The 23654-nt window shown below is 37.1% G+C and overlaps 1 protein-coding gene across 2 annotated transcripts in view; it reads left to right on the forward strand.

Annotated features, from left to right (window-relative positions):
* Window positions 1-23654, forward strand: part of Dnah9 (dynein axonemal heavy chain 9) — a 365933-nt gene that overhangs the window by 98352 nt on the left and 243927 nt on the right. For both annotated transcript variants that reach the window (XM_063242417.1, XM_063242418.1), the window contains exons 22-26: window positions 9125-9251; window positions 13184-13336; window positions 14507-14632; window positions 17331-17570; window positions 18179-18339. In XM_063242417.1, the coding sequence (XP_063098487.1) occupies window positions 9125-9251; window positions 13184-13336; window positions 14507-14632; window positions 17331-17570; window positions 18179-18339 (807 nt within the window). The remainder of the gene's footprint in view (window positions 1-9124; window positions 9252-13183; window positions 13337-14506; window positions 14633-17330; window positions 17571-18178; window positions 18340-23654) is intronic.

A 23654-nucleotide genomic window follows, 5' to 3' on the forward strand; every position in this document is an offset into this window, starting at 1 on the left:
ACTTTGCAAAATAACAACCTTTAAGTTCCTTCCACCTGGTTTTGAAAGCCTATATTGTTTTTGTTTTGGGGTTTTCGTTATTGTTGTTTATCTGTCTCTTTTGTTTCTTGATTTTCTTGTATTTTGTTTTGTTTTGTTTTTCCTTCTTAAAATAAAATAAAGAAAAAAAAAAGAAAGTCAACAGTGTTCTGCCCTCTGCAAATTATCTGAAGTAGCTGACCTGAGAAAGAAGGCCTGCTGCTAGCCAGAGCATTTCTTAACCTTTTTAAAATTTTTTTTATTTAAGGATAAAAAGGAACAACAACAACAACAACAACAACAACAACAAAAAAAAAAAAAAAAAAAAAAAAAAAAAAACAGAAAAAAGGGTACAAGTAATACAAAACTTAAAAAATAAACAGTAAGAAATCACTAGTTAATAGATTACAAATTCTTGTCTTAGAAATAGTTGTTCAAGTTACAAAATTGAAGCATATAAAGTGGACTTTCAAACAGTGAGAGTGCAAACAGTTTTGTTCAATGATCCAAAAAACACTCAGTAATATGGTTATCTATCTTATACACTTAAACATATATGCAGTTATAACCTTTAGAGCACTTTCTTTTCTTTTCTTTTGTACAATGACAATTACACATTTTGGGTTTTATTACTCCCACAGTTCTTATTACTTTTTTTGAAGAGAGTAAAATCAAATGCAACATATCAGAACAGAGTCAGTCAAATCAAAAGGATGGACATAATAGATAATGTAAAAAAAAAAAAATAAGGTGATCAACAATGGTTACCATACTGCCTCTTGCTATTTTAAGAAGAATTGCCAGTTATAATAAAATTCAACTAAACAGTAAAGAATAAAACCAAAGCATTGAAGACATTACAGGATTTTAAAAGAAAATAATAGTCAACCGGAATGGGCGTCATAATGATTCTTATTGTCTTCACAGAGCATTTCTTACAGCCATCAGGCTGTCCAGAGAGACCCCTGGGGCAGCTTGGCCCTTGTTCTCAGGAAGGCATTTAAGGGAACCTTCTAGGGTAGGGTTGTGGGGTGGGTGCGGGAGGACTAACGCAGAGACCTGCGGTTAAACTCACACCGCACCCTGAATGGACTCTGGTGGTATTGCAAGAAGATTGTTTTGTAGTTATTTGATTGTTGCTTCTTTTTATTATTTGTATTGTATTTTTTACTATTTTTCCTTGTTTTCCCCGTGTTTTCTCTTTTCTTCTCCTTTCTTATCTCCTATCTTCTCTCTCCTACTCTACACCTTTCACAGGAACTCTTTTTATCCTGTTACTAATGATTTTCTTGCTTCTTATTTTTTTTTTATTTTATTTAAGAGGAAAAAGAGAAAAACACAAAACAAAACAAAGCGGTGTAAGGGTACACATAATACAGAACTACAAAGAAAAAAAAATAACAGCAAGAAATCACCTGTTAATAGATTACATATTATCATCTTGGAAATAGTTGCTCAAATCACAGTATCAAAGAATACAAAGTGGACATTCAAACAGGGAGACTGCAAACAGCTGTGTTCAATGATCCAAAAACATTAATATAGTCAGCTATTTAACACCCCTAAACACACTTGCTGTTATATCCGTTAGAGCTCTTTTTTTTTTCCTCCCTCTCTTTTTTACAACAAAATTTACACATTTTGGATTTTATTATTCCTTAGTTCTTATTACTTTTGGGGGGGGGAGAATACAGTCAAATATGGCAAAACAAAGCTGTCAGTCAAAACCAAGGATAGACATAGCACATGGTGTAGAACAGAGTCTTGCTTCTTATTGACTTCTCCATCTTCTACATCTCTACAAGTTGTAATAATTTCAATAGATTCAACCAACATCAGCCGTGTACATTAAAACTTAACTGAAAAGCTCTGCTCTTTTGTCAGTGCCCTTTACAGATTGAGTTATCTACATTGTTTACTTCTCTGTCTCCATCTCCATCTCCATCTCCATCTCCATCTCCAGCTCCAGCTCCATCTCCATCTCCATCTCTATCTGCATGTGATAAATAAGAATTAACTAATGATTTAATTGAAGTAGTATCTTTCGAGGGCATATTAGGGCAATCCTTGTCAAAAGTGAGCCCAGAGGCTCCACATATAAACTGCCAGCATAACAAGCCCAGTCACTTCTGTGGCTACTCTCAGTCTCTCATTCTACTATTCACCTTTTTAAAAAAAAAATTTATTTGAAAGGAAAAAGAGAAAAAACAAAACAAAACAAAGCGGTGTAAGGGTACAAGTAATACAGAACTACAAAAAAAAAAAAAAAACAAAACAGTAAGAAATCACCAGTTAATAGATTACACATTATCGTCTTAGAGATAGTTGCTCAAGTCACAGGATCAAAGCATACAAAGTGGACATTCAAACAGTGAGACTGCAAACAGTTGTGCTCAGTGATCCAACCAAAAACATTAATATGGTCAGCTGTTTACACCCCTAAACACACTTGCAGTTGTATCCTACTGTTCACCTTTTGCACCCTGCTCCCACGATTCTTCCTTCCAATCCCCAACACGAGCCTTTTACTTCAACTATACAAATAATTCCAATAGACTCTTACCTCCCTTTATCCTACTGCTAGTTATTTTCTTGCTTCTTATTTAGTTCCACTCCTTCATCTTGGTTTTTCTTGACCCCACCCCTCCACTTCCCAGCGTGACTGTTGACAGCAGTGTAACTCCATCTGTAAAGGATGCTGAGAAAAGAGCAAAACTTTTCAGTTAAGTTTTAATGTACACGGCTGATGTCGGTTCAATCTGTTGATATTATTACAACGTGTAGAAATTCTTCACTTGCAACACAGTCACGGGTCTAATCCCGATAAACTGAGCAAGTTGAGGAGGTAAGTGATACCAAGATGCAAAGCAAACATAACTGGAAAGCAGACATGAGTTAAAAAGATCTGCATACTAGCCACAGAATATTTTCATTCTGGTTGATTGTCAGCCCTCAACATGCAAAAGAAGCATGAAAACAAAAACAGCAAATGCATCCAAAACTTCCCAACTTCTCCAGCGCAGATGCAAGGGACAGTGATAGAGAGGACACCAAATACCGAATGGGTGGATTGTACTGAATGATCAAGAAGAAATCCAGCAAGGTCAAAGATTATTTGACTAAACATATAATGCATTTAATTTAAAAATTCATTAGTAGATTTTTAAAAAGATGCAAATCAACAATTAGCAGAGCTAACCGAAATGATACAAAACATAAGTGAACAACTTAGGAAAGTATTAGTGTCCACAAAAAAAGTGCCAAGCAGAAATCAGGTGGTAAAGAATTCTATTGAAAGCATGAACAGCAAAAGTGACCTATGTAAGGAGAGAGATCAAAGCTACAAGATAGTTCTGATGCATGTGACTGTGTCCTGAGATAACTTAAAAACAGTGAGAAAGCAAAGAAAATTGATCAAACAACTGATAGATGACACAAAGACTAATCTAACACTAATCTGATTGAAAGAAAAGTCAGAAGATAACACAGGTGGATTTTAAAAATGTTTCCAGGGCCAGGGACACAGCTCAGAGGCACAGTGCCTGCCTGGCAAGTGCAAGGTTGAGTTTGATCCCCGACACCAACATAATTTAAAAATACGTTTCCAGAAACCATAGCAGTAAACTTTTCATGTATAGGGAAAGAATTCAGCCTACAGGTAAGTATTAAAATAGTCATTTCTAGAGAACGTCTCTGCAACACAGCATAGTCAAAATTCCCCAAATCCAACACAAGGACAATGTTTTAAAAGCTGTTAGACAAATCAGTTACAAAGGCATAGATACCCATTAGAATTATAGACCAATTCTCAAAACAAACCTTAAGAACCAGTAAAGCTTGAAGTGAATTAGTTTAAGTCTTAAAAGTAAACAACATTCAACTCAGACTAATGTATCATGCAAAATCAACTTTGAAAATTAATGGAGAAATAATGACTTTCCTTGACAAAAAAACACCTTAACAAATTCATGACTTCAAAACATCCTTAAGGATATTCTAGACAGAGATAACGAAGCCAACAATGCCAAAGAGTCTGATGAGATGAGTACTCAACAAGTGAGATCAGGGCTGGAAATTTAGCTCAGCAACACAAGCCCCTGCCTGGCAATCATGAGGCTGTGAGTTCAATTCTGGTACAAAGGAGAAGAAAAAGAAGGAGGAGGACGAGGACAAGGAGGATGAGGACGAGGACGAGGAGGATGAGGAGAAGGAGGAAGTATTCTACTGTCAGACAAATTGGATTTCACTCGATCAGAAGCAGCATAGAAGGTCACTACATGTTAGTTAAGGGAACAATTCAACAGCAAGGGATAACAACTGTAAATCTATATACAGTGGGTACCAGCAACACTTAATCTCATAAAGCAAACATGATTAGACAGAATAGATCAAAATGTCAACATAGTTATAGTGGAAACGTCAATATCCCACTTTCACAAATGCATCCACTAGACAAAAATATCACAAAGAAATATCATAATTGAACCACACATTTGAATAATATTACAACAGAATACACCTTGCACTCAATAGCTCACAGAACTTTTTCCAAAATAGATGACATATTATCCCTTAATGGTTGTTTAAATAAATATAAAGGAATCAAAATGATCCCATGCATATTATCAGATCATAATGCACATAAACTAGGTATCAATGGCAAAATAAATTCCTGAAGTTTTATGAACACCGGAAGAGCAAATAATATCCTCTTGAACAATGTGCTACAGAAGAAATTAAGGAAGAAATAAAACACAATCATATAATAATCACAGTACAACATGACAGAACCTGTGCAACACAGAGAAGATGGTTCTAAGAGGGAAATTTATTTTCATGAATGCTCATATAATAAAAGAGAGAGCAAGCCAAAATACATAACCTAATGATGAAGCTAAGACCCTAGAAAAAACAAAGCACTCCAGCTACAAAGCTAGAATAAGGAACAAAATTCTGACGATCATTACAAAAATTAGTAAAAATTGAGACAAAGATATTTTAACATTAATGAATGAAAGAGCTGATACTTCAAAAGAATAACCAAAATAGTCAAACTCTTGGTCAAATTTACCAAATGAATAATAGAAAATAGCCACAGCAATATAATTAGAAATGAAAAAGGTAAAATCACAAATGATACCCCCAAAACCCAAAAGATTATTAGTAACTACCTTGAAAACCCATACTCCAGTAAATCGGAGGATCTAGAGGAAATGGATGGGTTCCTAGACATATATGAATCACCAGAGTGGACCATGGAGATATAAACATCCTAACCAGACCAATAACACTCAGCAAAATTCAGATGGTACGAAAAATTCTAAACACCAAGAAAATCACAGACCTCAATGGATTCACTGGTGAATTGTACAAGAACCTCAGGGAAGACCTAAGAACAATAGCTTTCAAACGCTGCGATACAACTCAAAGGGAATTCCTTCCAAACTCATTCCTGGAAGCTAGCATAACCTTGATTTCAAAATTAACAAGGATGAAATTAAACAAACAAAACAAAACACCTACAGGCGAATCTCTTCAACGAACATACATCTATAAACCCTCAACAAGATAATGACAAACAGAATACAACAAAACATTAAAAATATAGAAAATGACAAAGTAGGGTTTATCCTACAGATGCAGAAATGTTTCATCACAAAACAATAAATGTAGTACATCGTATAAACAGGACAACAATCAGAACATCGTGATAGACACAGAAAAGGCTTTTGATGAAATCCAGCATATATCCAGAATAAAAACTCGGACAAAAATAGATATAGTAGGACCTTATCTCAGTCTAATTAAGACCGTTTATGACAAACTTATTGCCTACGTTACATTAAATGAGAAAAGGCTGAAAGCTTTCTGTTTAAAATCAGGAACAACACAAGCATGTCTGCCATCACCATTTCGTTCAATAGAGTACTTGAAAACTTTACCAAAGCCACGAGGAAGAGAAAAAATGAAAGGGAACTATAGAAGAAAGGGAGAAGTCAAATTATCATTATTTGTAGATGACAAAAAATTGCACCAAAGAACCCTAGGACTAATAACCAAATTCGGCAGTGTAGCAGGATACTAAATCAAAACACACAAAAAAAGTAGCATTTGTGTACATCAGTAATAAACCAACCAAAAAAGAAATTAGGAAAACAATACCATCCACAGCAGCAAGAAAAATTAAATACTTAGTAATTAGCCTAGCCAAGAAAGTTAAAGGACTGTATAATAAAAATGGCTATACTCTGAAAAAAGAGATTGAACAGAACATCCAAAAATGAAAAGATGTACCCTGTTCTTTGACAGACTGAACCAATATTGTTAAAATGGCCCTACTTCCAAATGCATATGTAGATTTAATGTAGTACTCATCAAAATGCCGACAGCATGCCTCACAGAACTAGCAAAATAATTTTAAAATTTATGGGGAACCAGAAGAGATCCCAAATAGCAAAAGAATCTGGGCAATAAGATCAAAGCAGGTGTCACAGTTCTAGAGTTGAAGTCATATTACAAAGCTATAGTGACAAAACAACATGGCATTGGCACAAAAACAGACAAGTGAAGAAAAGCATAGAGGATGCAGAAACAACCCCAGGCACATTCAGTTACATGGATGTGGGCTTAAGGAAACCTGGGGGGAAGACAGCCTCTTCAATAAATACTGTGGGAAAACTGGATACACACATGCAGATGATTGAATCCAGTAATATCTACCTCTATTACTAAAATATAATCAAAATGCATCAAAACTCAAGGTGATCTGGACATTAAAACAAAAATAATCTGCTAGAAGGTAAAAAAAAAGACTCTAGCAGGTTATAGGCATAAAGACTTTGTGAACAGAACCTCAGCTGCACAAGAAGTAGCATCAGCTTGAGACCATACTCATAAGTGAAATAAATCAATCTCGCATGTGTGAATACCGAATAGTTTCCCTAATGTAAATAATGATTCAAATATATAAAAGTATGTGGTAATCATGATTCCCCATTATGTGGCCTTGAAGCCTTATAAAGTTTTCACTTATTAATTGGAGAGGCTTTATTCTGGGCTTCTTGATATGGAAATATTTGAAGCTATAGTATATGAAGTTTTATTCAAATATTTCAAGGAAAAAGACAGACACTATGGCAACTACTATTAAGTCGGGTTATTTGGTGGTGAAGCACTAGGTTGCTGAAACAGTCATGCTTTGACCTGTATTGTTATGTTGTTATGTCCTCTTTTGTCTCAATCTCTCCCTTATTCATTAAAAAAATTATTTAGTTATTTTTTATGGTTTTTTTTAATTAAGGGGAAAATTTTAAAAATTAGCAGGATATATAATAGTAACTTTTTTTGATTTCCTATTAACTTGTTTTGAAGTCCTGTAATACTCCCACTATCTTGTTTTGACTGATTAGACTCTGTTCCATTCTGTATGATAGTATCAAGTTTGAGGGTATAGGCAACTACTTTGAAGGCAATAAGATTCACTAAGATGCCCATTCTGGTTTGAATATTATCTCCTTTGGAAGTCCTGTAATTTTTACAATGTTTAAGTTTTATTGGTCTTGTTCTCTACTGTTTTGTTCAACTTTATAATACCTAATGAGATAGACAATTCTTTTTAAGGAAGCAAGAAGCATTATGGTAACCATTGTTGATAACCTTGTACTCTGTTTTTACATCATGTACTATGTCTATCCTTGGTTTTGACTGACAGCTTTGTTTTGCCATATTTGACTTTATTCTCTTCCCAAAAAAAAGTAATAAGAACTAAGGAGTAATAAAACCCAAAATGTGTCAACTTTGTTGTAAAAAAGTGAGGGGAAAAAAAGTGCTCTAAAGGATACAACTGCAAGTGTGTTTAGAGGTATTAAATAGCTGACCATATTAATGTTTTTGGTTGGATCACTGAACAAAACTGTTTGCAGTCTCTCTGTTTGAATGTCCACTTTGTATGCTTTGATACTGTGACTTGAGCAACTATCTCTAGGATGATAATGTGTAATCTATTAACTGGTGATTTCTTACAGGTTTTTTTTTGTAGGTCTGTATTACTTGTACCCTTACACCGCTTTGTTTTGTTTTGTTTTTTCTCTTTTTCCTTTTAAATAAAATTTTTAAAAAATAGCATCAAGATCAGTCAAATGGGACTATATCAAATTAGAGAGCTTCATCACAACGAAGGAAACAACCAAAAGAGTGAACAGACAAACTTCAGAACGGGAAAAAGGTTTGTCCAGTGACTCCTGAGGCAGATGAATGAAATCTAAAATATATAGATAATTTTTAAAAAATTAGACTTCCCAAAACAAAATATCTAGTAAAAAATGGGTAACTGAAATGAATAGATGCTTTGCAGAAGTACAAATGGTACATAAATACATAAAAAACTGTTCAATGTCTCGGAGCATCACAAAAACTCTGGGACAAGGCCACCTGTCCATCAACAGATGATTGGATAAAGAAAATGTGGTATTTATACACAATGGAACACTACCCTGCTATTAAAAAGGACATGTTTTAGTCACTGGCAGGGAGTCACTGGAAGGTGAGATAAATCAAATACAGAAATTTAAATATCACATTTTTATCTTGTATGAGAAACTCAAAATATAAATCAAGAGAAAAATGTAGGATGATGGTACTAAGAAAGATAATGTGTTGCACATTGGAAAAAGGACCTATAATTGGATCAAGAGAGGAGGAAGGGGAGGGAAAGGGAATTAACCGCCCCCAAAGAGGGTAATCACTTTGTGCTACAAACATGTACTAATAAAAGGCTTTCTTAATAAACAGTCATGGTGCCTGCATATAACCTGTGCATAGCATCTCGGGCTTTAAATCATTTCCAGATGACCTGAAGTGCATAATATGATGTAAATGCTTTGTCAGTAATTATACTGTATTGTTTATGTATTAGTGACAAGTAAAAGAGTCTTCCATGTTCAGGAGGGATGCAGTTTTTTTCTGACTATTTTTGATCGCCATTGGTTAAACCATTGGGTGTGGAGCCTGCAGATACCATGGGCCAGTTGTCCTCACGTTTGAGAGACGTGCGAATGTTTGGGTCCGGTTGTTCCTAACCTGGAGATCCTGTGCTCTGTGTCCTCAGGTTGTGCCTGTGTGAGAAGGCCCTGGCAGAGTACCTAGACACCAAGCGCCTAGCTTTCCCTCGGTTTTACTTTATCTCCTCTTCTGATCTGCTAGACATTCTTTCCAATGGCACGGCTCCACCACAGGTAAGGGGAGGGCATCTTCAGAGAGGTCCAGAGGGAGCCAAGCGCTCCCAGGAGGAGCCTCCTCTCTCAGGCAGGGAGAGGACCTGTGTTTCAGACCTGCATTGCCAACGGCTGCATTGAACCTCAGGAATTTCTTCTTCTCCACCAATGTTACTGCCTGGGATCCCTCCTGCCCATCAGGAGCTAGTCCTTAGTGTAAAGGCCTTGGTATCAAAGGCCTTTGATCTGGTTCTTCAAAGGCACCAGTGCATAGCACTTAATAGTATCAGCTATATAAAAATGAAAGACAGTCTGTCGTTGGCAGTGACACGGATGCAACTGGTGAACATTATGTTTAGTGAAATAAGCCAGGTCCAGGGAGACAGACACCACACGTTCTCACGTTTATGCAAAAGCTTACATTGATCTCAAAGAAGTCAAAAATAATGGTGACCAGAGTGGGGATTGTGGAATGGTGGAGATAGGAGGATTCAGTTAAGTAGTTTCTCATGTTCTAGAGCATGTAGGAGGACTATAGTTGTCGATAATTAACTGAATATTTCAAAATAGCTAGTAGAAGATTTTGAATGTTCCCAATCTGAATAAATTATGTGCTCATGATGATATACTATCTACTTGATCTGATCGTTGTATACATGTATTGAAATGTCACCCTGTACTCCATAAAATGTACAATGATTATTTGTCAATATATATTATAAATTTCACTGGTCCCTGGTTTATCTTTCTGATATCTGTCTTTACAAAAATAAGCAGATGGACATTTACATTGCTCATGTACAATTTCTTTTCTGTCATTTTTATTTTTCATAAAAGGTATGCTATACATATCTGTTTGGACCTTGGTTTCTTCCCTTAATTAGTGTATGCTGGAAATCATTCCACAAAACTGAAAGATAACTCTCTCTATTTCTTAAAATTTGAGTTATGCTTCATGCACTGATTTATCATAGTGTGACTATAGGTCATTGATAGGATTTCCAATTCTGATTATAAGGCGCTGATTAGCCTCGGACTTTGTGTTGCTGGAGATCTATCATTCAGATAAATTCGTCGAAGTGAGAACATTTTCTCAAAGTGTGCATGCATGTGTGGTCCTGTGAGGCACTGCCAAGATGCACTCTGTAAGAATTGCATCCTTGTGTATCGCTGCCAGCAATGGCTGGCAGTTGTTCCAAGAGGCAAAGCCAGCTCCCATGTCTATGATCCTGATTAGCTGATAAGCAAGTATTCAGGAGTGATGCTCCTGTAATAACTGTACGACTGCTATTTTTTCCTATAATTTGAAATATTTTCATACATGGTGGGGCTTTAAAAGTTACCACATCAGCACTGGGGTTTATAGCTGTATTTTGATCACTACTGTGTATAGAGGGGGTCAGATCAAAGGTAGCCTTTAATTCTCATGATACTGATGTTTAAAGATTCACTTTGATTCATTTCTTTTTGGGTTTAAGTAAATATTTGAATAGTTCCTTCTCTCATATCCTAAGAGAAAAAATGGTCGAATAATTCCTAATTCTCTCTCTGTAACTCTATGTAGTTTCGTGTGCGTGACTGAATAGTTAGGCTTCAAAGTCACAAGTCACAGCAAATTCCTTTCAATCCCTCCAAAAATTGCTCTGCTCTTCATTGTTACAAATCAGCCATCCAGTCTGCCTTCCTTTTAAAGACAGCTTTCTAAGCAGCTTCAATTATTTTGGTCTGGTTCTCTATAAAAATCCACACTGAAATTAAATTTTCAAGAATGTATTTTTTCTTTTAGATACTTGATTTATTTTGCTAATTTTCCCAATGTATGATGAGTTTTCTCCCAATATGTTTTTAATTAATATTTTCACTCCAATTATCTGGATAATTTTTGTTTTAGGTTATGATATTTTCATAAATACATTCTTTTTTTTTTTTTTTGCCTTTTCTTGGAAAATGCTACTAATCCTTTACTCTTGCTTCTTGGCATTCTTCAATGGTTCTCATGTTTGTCCACCAGATTTAATTTTTGTCAGTTCAGTTTATCAATGACCTATATAGTCTTTAGCTTTGTTAATATTCACATAAAGTATTACCAGTGTTACTTTTTTATTTACCTACCAATTCATTCTGCACTTTGTATTTTTATAGAGTTCATAATATTTCTTTAAGTGAAACCAAAGCAAGCTGACATTTTTCAAAATTATTTCTTTTATAAGAGATTTTTAAAAAGATATATTGGTTTTTTTTTTTACTTCTCTAGTCCTGTCTTTCCTCGTTTGAAGTGTCAGGATATTTCCACAAGTTTCATCTTTGCTGTTGTTATTTTAATCCATTGTTTGTTCTTCAATAAAGAAAGGTCAGAATTTTTGAGTTGACTTTGGGATGTCTTATGAAATCTTTGATGTGCTATGAGGTTTGGGCTTTTAGCATGTGGATATCCAATTGTTCCAGTATGCTTATTGAAGATACAATACTTTCCCCAAAGATGCTTTTGCATCTATGCCAGAAATCAATTGTCTATTATGTGAGTATCTATTTTGGGGCTTCATATTGGGACCTTGGTGGTTTGTCTATCTTGATATCAATGCCGTTTTGTCATGCTTGATATAACTGTGATAAGTCATGGGACTGGGAAGGATTGGAGCTCTAATTTTGTTCCTTTATAAGAGTTGTTTAGACAACTCTGAGTCTTTTGTATTTGTACAGAAATGTAAGAATCAAAATGTTAATCTTTGTGAAAGATGATACTGGCTTTTTGATGAGATTGTGTTTTCTGAGCTTTATTATTTACTTCTGTTTGTTTTTTGTTTTATTCTATCTCCTATTTTTAATTTCTTAAGGAAAGATGTAGGATATTTCATAACTCTCTTCTTTTCTAATAAATGTACTTGTTAAAAAAGTAAAATTTAATTTAAAAAAAGAAAAAATAAAGGTCCATCTATCAAGGTATTTGCCCCAATCAATGTGGTGACATCTGTTTTATTATCTTAGGCTTTTTTTCTTGGCTTATAAGCTAAAGAGTGTTCTAAATTTTGCATTACATCTCAGGGTACCAGCAGCCTAATAGCCCTTGCATACGTTCAAATTTCACCTGGAGAGCTACTTTCGATTTACTGATTTTTCTTTAGAAGAAGATCTTCTTTAGAAAATTTTTCTATCTTCTTCATGTTAGGACTGTAATGTAGCTTTCTCTGATTCTTTCCATCAGTACTGATGTAGCCCTCACTGTGAAGCATTCTGGGAGTATCCTGATTGATCATACTTTCTGCTTGGTGTGAACATGCTTCTCTTTGCTTTGGACCCTCCTGGTATTTTTCTGTTGCACTGAAGAGCTTTTGAAAGCCAAGTGTAGTATCCCACACCTGTAGTCCCAACACTGTTGGAGTCTGAAGTTCAAGGACATCAAATTTAAGGGTTGCCTCGACAGCTTAATAACTTTGCAAGACCTTGTCTCAAGACAAATACAAAAAAGTCTGAGGATGTAGCTTAGTGCAGAGGTCCTGGGCTTGAGCCGCAGTATCAAAGGCAGAAATAAAACAGTTCCAAAACGGGGGTGTCTTCTTCCACAGGCCACCATCATCACTGTGTCCTTGACCCTCCATCCCACCATCTGCTCATCTCCTTTGGATGTTAGTGTGTATGAGGAACACAATCAATGAATTAAACATCATTTTACTCTAATCCAGTGTTACCTATAGCAAAGCAAGTAGAAATTAGTCAGAAGACTATGGTTCTGTAAGTTTGTGGCTAGTGCATTATTCCCACTAATCTTTTTATTAGTATTCCTTTGGCCACTGCTACCCAATCTTCACATCATCATCATGCCCACAAACTTCCTTATAAGTGATTAATACTCATGGCTTTGTCACAAGGGATATCACAGAGTATACACCTAAACCACTCTAATAGCAACTTGCTGGACACATTCTCCCATCGTCTGGTATGGATTTCCTTCATAGGTACAACGTCACCTTTCCAAACTATTTGACAATATGGCCAAGTTGCAGTTCCAGCTGGATGCCAGTGATAGCCCAACCAAGATAAGTCTTGGCATGTATAGCAAAGAAGAAGAGTATGTGGCCTTCAGTGAACCCTGCGACTGCAGTGGGCAGGTAACATGCCAATCTCAGTCTCTCTCTCTCTGTGTCTGTCTCTGTCTTTCTCTATCCCTCTCTTCTTCCCTTCTTCCCTCTCTCTCCCTTATCTGCACTCAAATATGGCCAGCATCAGCTTTAGGGAACCAAAGTTGCTATCTGTCCCCCAGGAATGCCAGCTTCCCTAGGCTAGAACTGACACTAGAATAGCCTCCAGTGTCCTTCTATTGTCTGGAAAGGACACATGTCAACGTATATATCTGCTCTTTAACCAAAGACCTGTGCTGTGAGAAATAAAATGCACATAAATAATCCCCCCGAGTCAACAGGAAAAGGGATTTAAAAATAATTAGCTTCCCCGGGAGACATTAATAAGGTAATCCCAATAGCATCCTTTAGGAGAATCTGGACCATTGAAACCTTCTCCAAAGTAAATGTCCTTTGAAATCAGCCACTTCCTGAGATTCCCCCTCCCTATGTAATTGTACCAACTGCCACTAGGAACTACTTGTACACTGCCAAATCTCCCATGTCCAATTCAAGGCACAGAAACCATGGGACTATTCTGTCAATTCTCCTTCCTATCCTTTATCATTGCTAAGTAAAAGTCCAGCTGTGTTCTCCTAAATGACCCATCAAAGCATTGTTTCTGGGGGTGCTAATCTAGCAAAGATTAATACCTAGAAAAAAGATCACTTACAAATCTCCAACTTTATCCACATGTATCTTGGAAATCCATTCCCTTACTGGAAAATAATCCAAGTTTCTTAGTTAGTTGGGATGAAAGGTATCCTTGGAGTTTAATTCAAAATGTGTTCGTTTTGTAGTCCCAGCAAGCAATTAGTTGGAAAATACAATTGTAGTCCACATATCAATACATAGTATGAACACATTCATGAGAACCAATCTGAAAAAATGTGGTTCTGATCATAGTGAACCTGGGTACCAGCGTCTACCCCCATCTGGCTACCCTGTCCTGGGTACTCCTAATGGGTACATCAGCCTCATTCCCACTCATCACCATCAGAGGTTACACAACCCAAACGTCTTTCGGTAGCCATTTCCATTGTATACTGGGCCAGAGTTCCATTTACTTCTCTTTCTTAGATGGGGGTGGGGATGGGGAATGTGTGGTATTAGTCAGAGTTTCTTAAGTTCATGATGTCTAACCCAGAACTTCTCTTTCAGGTAGAGACATGGCTGAATAATGTGCTTGCTCACATGAAGGCCACTGTGAGACATGAGATGACAGAAGGAGTGACCACCTATGAGGAGAAGCCAAGGGAGCAGTGGCTCTTTGACTATCCAGCTCAGGTACTCCACTAACTGGGTCATCATGGGTCCACTTCTTCCTCTGAGACCTGTTCCAGCCTTCTGATATTGTGATATCAGAATCAATCAGGAAGGGTCGGAATCTCAGACATCTATGAATGATCAGACTATAGACCAGGAAGGTTAATAGCCATGACCTAATTCAACTGTTACAGTGCAAAATTAAGGGTGATCTACTTACTCTCTTTAGCTCCAATAGGAAGAAAATGGATTAATGTTGAGTACAGGAGACCCCAGGGAGAAGCAAAGTGATGTAATCTTCCCTGCTGCATGCCACAGGCTCGTGTGAACCTCAGTCACAAATATGACTGCGTTATTATAGAGGAGGTTCAGGGAGCGCATGTTCTCTGGGAGCGTGTAGCTACCTTGTGGGATCTGGGACCACCTCTCTGAAGATAGGAAATTGAAACTGAGATATAAAGTAGAAATTATCAAAGTAAACATGGAGGAGATTAGCCTAAGTGGGGGAAAGTTTGGGCAAAGTCTCAGAAGCAAGAGAGCCATGATTTGTTTGATGAGCTAAGAATAATTGGGAATGAATGAAGCAAAGGTAAGAGAGGAGGGTGTAGATGGCAACAGATGGATTCTGCAGTAGAAACTGCAATGCAGTTATTATAGACTTGGTTCCAAGATATATTTGAATTTTTATAGCTTTCTCAGGCAGATCATAAGACAGAAGGCAAATCTGATGGGAATTTTCTAGATGATTCTGGTACCAATATAACCCTCTTGCTTTGCTTAGGTGATACCTACCATACTACCATAGGGCTGGTGTATCTGAGGGTAGCAGAAATCTACTAATAATTGTTTGCATCCATATGAGTAGGTAAGCTTGCCTTTGGTACCAGGAATGATAGTGCATAGCTGTAGTCTCAGCACTTAGGAGGCTGAAGCAAGAAGATCCCTGTGAGTTCGAGGCCAGCCTGGGATACATAGTGACTTCAAGCCCAGCCTGAACTATATAGTGAGATCCTGTCTCAAAAAAATTATCTTTAGGAAGTATGTAGAGTGCGTGGGGAGTGAAGCACAGGTCTTGGAGCGTTATTGAGACCCTGAGCTGGCAAGAAGGGCCAGTAAAGCAGAATGAAAAACAGTCTTTTGGGACAGAAGGAAAACGAGAGGCAGACAATCTTAGAAACTAAAAAAGGAAGTTGATGCTAACAGGTTAAACATGCTGAAAACTTCTATGAGATTAAAATAAAGGGGATGAAGCATGTCCTTGGATAACCTTGGTGAGGCACTGTCCATCGGAGTCTCTCTCACAAAAGGAATGATTCTCATGAGGATTCCTCCACTGAAACTTTGAGGCAAGAAAATGTGTTTGTTACCTTTGGCCATTGTAGTAGAAACTTTCCAGAATATCTCCCAAACCAAGTACAACTACAGATGAGACTTCTCTAAATTCATGAATTATCAAAATTATGAATTTTCCATATAAAATTTCTCAGCAAAGAAAAGAAATATTGGTTTAAACACCTTTTTTCCTATTCATTTTTAATCTCTGTAAAATGCAAGTCATACTGACGACACTGAATTTTGGTATTATTCACTCTTGACCTTCAAAAGTAATCATTTTAAAATTACAGGTTTTATGGTAAGAGTACATAAGCTTTTATGGTAATCATGGGTCCTCATTACATTGCTTTGAAGCCTTATAATGTTTTCATTCACTAGTTGGAATGGTTTTATTCTGGTTTGTTTGGTTTTATTATCTGTAATGGTATGAACAGCTATTTTGAAGAAAACACGACATTATAGTAACCATTGCTGATTAATATCACCTTGCTTTGAAGTCCTACCATGCTTTTGTTCTTCTGTTCCCATTGGGTCTATCATATTATATCTTATTGGATTTTAATATGTATGATAGTATAAACAAATTTTTTATGGACAATGAGATAATATAGTAGCCATTGTTCGTTTCCTGTTATTTGGTTCTGAATGCCCTGTAATACTTTCATTCTCCTGAATGGTTTTATACTATTTTGTTATGTTTGATACTCTTGTGTGTGAAGGTATGCTCAACTATCTCAAAAAAAGAGACATTATGGTAGCTACTGTTAATATCCAGTTGTCTTGTGGTGAAGTGCTGTATTGCTTACATTGTTCTGTTCTGATTTGCTTCGTTCTGTCCTCTTTTGTCTTAATCTCTTTAAAATAAATTTTTTTTAAAAAAATTACAAGTTTTAAAAAATTGATATAGTGATAGTATGATAGAAAAGCAAAAATGGGCCATAGGTGATCAGCACGAGCCCATTAAATGATAATACTGGATCCACACAAGAATCCGGAAGAATGGAGCACAGGCTGGAGGTCATCGAGATGCTTGGTCAACATGTTACCCTTCCAAGTGGAGGAAAAGGCTGCTCCTGGAATCTGAGTGACCCATGTGGTCATTTCTAGAAGCCAGTGGCATTAGTTAGACTCAGTCTTTCCTTGTCCTCAACCAAGCAATATATTTTTCGGGATCAAAAAGTGCTTTTCCTAATTGTGTAGAGATTATTTCAAATCTCCAGTGTTTCCAAGCATGTGTTTGTTTCCCTAAGTCAATGCTGGCAGAAGAGAGAGGGTAGGGGCTTGTACCACCCGTATGATTATAACCTGAGCCCTTGCTGTGTGATCAGGGTGAGGTTAGGAACAGCCCTGGGAACATCTTACTAAGCAGCTCTTCATGTCATAGGTGGCCCTGACCTGCACTCAGATCTGGTGGACAACGGAGGTGGGCATCGCATTTGCCAGGCTGGAGGAAGGTTATGAGAATGCCATGAAGGACTACTATAAGAAGCAAGTGGCCCAGCTCAAAACCCTCATCACCATGTTGATTGGCCAGCTCTCCAAGGGAGACCGCCAAAAGATCATGACCATATGCACCATTGATGTGCACGCCCGAGATGTGGTGGCCAAGATGATTGCTCAAAAGGTGAGTCCTAAATATCCAGCGCTGTTTCTTCTTGTGAGCAGCTACCCTGTGGGAGTAGTTAAGATGGCCAAAGCGCGGGACCCTGAAATGTGCATGGCAGCTAGGGGGGGAGTCTGCTTTTAAAACTTCCAACAAATCGTCCTTGACTTATGACGACTTGACTTGTAATTTTATTTTTTGCTTACAATGATGTAAAATGGGTCATGTATTCAGTAGCAACTGTACTTTTAGTATAGTATTCAATGAATTACATGAGCTATTCAACACTTTATGCTAATGATTTTGCCCAATTGTTTATGTCCTGAAAAAGTTTAAAGTAGGATAGGCTGAGCTATGGTATTCTGTAGGGTTAACTGTATTACATTCATTTGCAAATTAAAATATCTTCAACTCACAGTGGGTTGATGGACAAACCCCATTATAAGTCAAGAATCTCAAGAATAAGAGCAACTTGTGCTTTTTAAGCCACAGTAGTCATGGTACACTGCTGTCTTGGTGGCAGGCAATCCCAAAGCCATCTAGAGATTTAGCTGTGCTGTAGCCAGGAGGCCATGTCCTACTTGGTGAACACCATGGTTCATCTATCTGCTCTGCCACTCTTTCTGTAGGTGGACAATGCCCAGGCTTTCCTCTGGCTGTCCCAGCTGCGTCACCGTTGGGATGATGAGGCCAAACACTGCTTTGCTAACATCTGTGATGCCCAGTTTCTATATTCCTATGAGTACTTGGGGAACACACCCCGCCTGGTGATCACACCTTTGACTGACAGGTGAGCACTGCTGTCAGCCGCCGATGGCCGAACTGTTCTCTGACTCAGGTATCTAGTGACTGCCTAGGGTCAAGGTTATTATCACCTGCTATTTGCTCACACAGCTAAACACATCATATGAAAAATATAGATGGAAGAGTATAGGTCCGAATCTTTCTTGGAACAAGCCCCAAGCAAACCAATAATCCATGGCTTTTTTTGTAGTTAGTAGGAAGTTATATAAACCTAGCTTATAACACAAGCTCTGATGTATACCAGCTGTTTAACCATGAAAAACGTGAACTAATATTTGGTTTTCTCACCTGTGAAATGGAGGTAGTAACTCACTCTTACAAGATTTATGTAAGAATGAGACAGTAATACTCTTATAAAGTTTATCATATAATAATGTTCAGTAACTAGTATTATTATCTTATATTATTTTCTTATCAAAAGTGTCAATCAACTGGCACTTTTATTTAGTACCTCTGATGCTAAGAATACAAAGAAATAAGCAACACAGTGCCAACTATTAAGGAACTTAGAGTTTGTTTAGAGAAATATTTATCACTCATATTAATTCATGCATGGGTAAATTATGCCAGACACTGAACTAATCATTGGGAATATTAAGGTGACTAAACTATTTCATGCTCTTAAACTTCAATTTTAGTGAAGGAAATAATATAATATATATATGAATATAATTTCAGTAGCACAGGGCAGAAAAATACAAGGCCATAGAAAAAAATAAAGGCTATAACTTTATAATATGAAGGAGGACTCTCTGCAAACAAAGAGTGTGTGATCTTGACCTTGAAGGATGCGTTAAGTTCTAGGGGGAGCCTGTAAAATTACTACTAGAGTGTCCACAAAATTCTGCAGACATCTGTTCATTTCCTGTCACTGTTTCCTGTTAAGAAGAACTATGACATCTGATAATTGTTAAAGTAGATTGCCGAAAGTTAAAAAACTACTGATAAGCATCCCTGGAAAATGGAATATTGAGGGAAAATTCATGGAAATAGGAGAACACAATATCCATTTTCCTAGGAGAAGAAAATAGAGTCTAGACTTTGGGAGTCAGCAAAGAGTCAGACTACCGAGTGTGAATGATACAGTCTTCCCAGCAAGGAGTGATAAACTACTGAAAATTTTTCATAAGAGGACAAAAACAATGAAAACTCTACTTTCTGTTGATTTATCTGATGGCAGGGCAGAGGCAAGGAGAGAGAAGGCAAGGCAATCATGTCATAAGGAAGATATTTCAATTCTGCTGAGATTTCTTTAAAGTCTTCTGGGAATTTGCACCCTTTTGTCACAATGTCACTGAGCTTTCAATCTCTTTTTCTCCAAAACAAGTGATGTATCAGAATTTCCAGCTTGCCAAAAAAGGGACTTGTAGATATTGAAGACGTTCTCATAAGTGGCCAAATAGATTCTGTCCACTTTTCTCTCTCCTGTTGTAAGTGATATCACTTGGCTTTAGTCAATGCCCCAAGTACATTTCTAAACACGTTAGTGCTTCCAAATTAGTTCAGTTGTAACCGTGAATGGAACATGAGGAATCCAGATGACTTGAAAATTCCCACATATTCTGTAAATAAAGATGTTTCATCTGATTCCATGTTCTTCATTTCTTTGATTTGTTTTCTTCCCAATCTGAAAACCTTCTTCCACATGGAGTGTCCCTCAAATCATTTCCCTGTATTCTTGAATCTCTCTTCTTTAATGGAACCCTACACAGGTCATCTCATTCATTGCCTCCAATGACCTCCCACTGTACTGAGCCTAAAGTCTGAACTCCTCGTAATGCCTGGTGATTCCTATTAACTGATGCCCCCCCCCCATATCTCCTTTCTGTCTTTTGATCCCTGGAAGTTCATCCCAACCTCGAATCCTCCAACTCAGGGCACCTTCTGCTTGGAATGTCCCATGTAGCCCACTGAGCCCACAGGGTCTCCTCACTCTTCTTAGTTCTGAGAGGCATCCCTGACTTTTCCTAACAAGCAACCTCCCCACCCTACATACAAGCACACAGAAAATATCTTGGCAAAACTCTCTGCTTATATGATCCCTGACATCTGAATTGACCTCACATGCTTGTTTGATCGCTTGCTAGGTGGCTGCGTTCCTAACTGTGACCAGGGATCTCTGTTGTACTTGTGTGCAAGATTACCAGCACAAATGAGTTTATGATGGTTATACTGAAGACCCCAATTGTAGAACTAGAATTAAGAAGGGGAAATTGACTCAAAGGAGAGGTCTACTCCGGACTCTGCCTGTGTCTTGGCTCTTGTCTTAACATCTCTTGAAGCTGGGATGATAAAGATAACAGTAACTCTGGGAATCTGGAATCTTAAAAATGTTACTTGGGTTTTACTTGGGCCCAGTTAACGAAGATGCTTCTCCCACGTGGATTGAAGGGAATGTTTTTCACTTCAGCTTCACTCAGACTGGATCTTCTCAAGCATCTTTGTGCTCAAGATTCTTAGCAAGAAAGCTATCATTAATGGGGCAGGAATCTGGTACGATATTTCTTTTCACAATGAGTTTTTCTATCTGCTGTGGTATATGAGCTAGTGGTTTGGGAATTTATATCACATACAGTGAAATAATGAAGCCGTGATATTTTTGAGCAATTTGAATAGCATGTGTCTCTCACTGTATATTGTGTGTTCCACAGTGGTGTTGGCTTAGATTTGCTTTCTGCTCTCAGGACCCAGCACTATGTGTATCCCTAACATGCTGTCACGATATACTTTCAAAACAAATGCAGCTCAATAATTTCTGAGCCTCTGGATCTGTACTTTCCCTCCATAGAGCATGCAGAATATTTCTTTTTTCCACTGACTTATCAGATATTATTATTCCAAGTTAAAAAATGTACAAGACACTTATATCTTTAGGTTCTCACACCTGCGTAAGAGTAGAGAAAGATAATTACTGCTTTTGGATAGAAAAGGTCTCTACTGTGGTCATGCTGGATGCCTTTTAGAGGGAAAAGTTAATGTCTTGATAATGAATTATTTCTAAAATGGGGATTTATTTCTTCTTCTGTGAACTGATGCAAATAACAATTTAAAGGAAGATTTGCTGCACATAATAGTGGATACTGTGTAGACCTTGACCTTGTTTTGTTCATTAGATGCACCTCTGACAAAGTAGTATATGTAGTTGAATATTTATATGGTAAATTCCATTTTCTCATAGACTTCTATTATTATCTCAAGAAATGTTTTCCTCAGGGGAAAAAGAAGAAAATTGGCCTCCATATAGAAAAATCACATTTTAAAGAGCATTCAACCTTTACTGGTAGGCAGCATAAGTACATTTAATTCTCTTCTGCCAGAAGAATTAATCAAATGGACAATTGATCCGTACAACCTTTGCACATTCATTAAAAAGCACACCCGTAGTACAGTACATCCAGCTGACTATGCTGTGCCTTTGGAATTTTGCACAGCCCGAATGGGACTTGAATGTCTAAGTAAGCAGAGTGGCTCAGCCATTGTCGCAGGACTCGGGTACAACAGTAACTCAGAATAACTAAACGGAAATGTTTTTTCAGGGTGAACAAAAACAGTGCTCACAAGTCATTTCTTAGCCTTTGGGTGATCTCCTCCCCTCTTCTCTCCCCTTCACACGCAAATGCCTCCTTCTGTCCTGTGCTGTGTTAAGTACTGTTCTAATCAACGTCTTGTGTATCTTGAGTACCTCTTAATTTCTCAGGAATGGCTGCAAGTTGGGGAGATATAATGGATGCTACAGTCTTTGAAAGGTGACAGTCGTTGGACAAGGACATGTGTAGCAAAAGCTGTGTACTTTTAAAATTTCTTCTGATATTTTTGTTGGAGGAATTTGGAAACATTTAGTTATCTATAAAAATTTTAAAAAATCATTTGATTAAAATTGTTAAATTTAGTCTGTTTCTTTCTACGTGTAGGTTTTGAAGAATGAAAGTGAGATTGTATACTGTATTAAAAAGTCATAGTGTTTTACTTAATAGAGTGTGTATTATCTAAATTGTTCCCTAAAACACTTCAGGTGCTGAATTACAGTCTATTTACAAGTATCCCATAAAATCATGTAATGATTATTTTATGGGGTATTTGTTAGGTCTAAGTTTTTATTGTTAAAAATAAAGCTGCAGGAACTTGTGTGTAAATTTTGACCAAATTCAGTATTATTTCCTCAGGATGGAGTCTTAGAAGCAAGATCATTAGATGATACGTATTTACAATTTTTCTTGAAACATAATGTTTTCCTCCTCTTCCTGGTAGTTTATAAACATTGACTTTACAACACGTTAAACAACATAATTATTACTGTCCAAGATTTTATTAGTTTCACGAACGTTGTGTCTCATTTGGATGTGGTTACCCTTAACCACTCACAGACTTCAGAAAGATGTGTTCACTGACTGTTAGATTGGCTGTTAGTAAGTGAATTCTTACTATGATTACTCATTTTCCTGTTTTTTAAATTACTTTTATGCTTAGAGAGTCCCTTGTCCTTTCTAGATAAACCTAATATTAGTCTCTATTTTATTTTCTTTTAGATTCCTTGGGAAATATTTTTACTGCTAAGCAAAATGAATTAAAACATTTTAATCAAAACAGTTTTAACTATACAAGTGTTAAAAGCCAAATCCAAAACAACATGAACAGAGAAGAAACCCTCTCACATACCCGCACAATGAGCCCAGCTGGCTGCAATATACCCAGCTCTGGGGTGTAAACACGGGTTGAGCCTGAACAGACACGAACATAGCACACTGGGTGTCAGTGCACACTTGTGCCTGGTTGGGTTGGGTTGGGTTATCTGGTTGGGTTATCTGTAGATGGGCCATTCTAAACAGTATTGCTATGAATACTTTTGTGCAAGCTTTCGTGTGGATATGTTTTTGTTTCTCTTGGATGGAGATGGTTGGGTGTTGTATACTTCTATGTTTAACTGTTTGAGAAACTACCACACTGTTTTTCCAAAGTGGCTGAATCCTATTACATTCATAATACATGAAGGTTCCTATTTCCCTGTATCCTGGGCAAAATTTATTATTGTTAGTCTTCCTAATCATTGCAATTTTGGAGGGCGTGATGAATCACATCTAAGTGTCATTTGGCATTTTCCTAGTGACAAATGATGTTGAGAAATTTTTCATGTGCTCCTTAGCCATTCCTATCTCTTCCTCAGTGAAATATTCACTCATATGTGTTGGCTGTCGTTTGATGGTTTATCTGCCTATTACTGGGCTCTAAGAATTCTTTGCATGCTCTGGATATATTGCATACATGTTTGCAAACAGTGTACCCTAGTCTATCATTCTGCTTTTA

Source organism: Cavia porcellus, unplaced genomic scaffold (assembly GCF_034190915.1).
Source record: "Cavia porcellus strain 051 isolate PalLab524CR breed Dunkin Hartley unplaced genomic scaffold, mCavPor4.1 scaffold_32, whole genome shotgun sequence".
In the NCBI taxonomy this organism is placed as follows: Eukaryota; Metazoa; Chordata; class Mammalia; order Rodentia; family Caviidae; genus Cavia; species Cavia porcellus.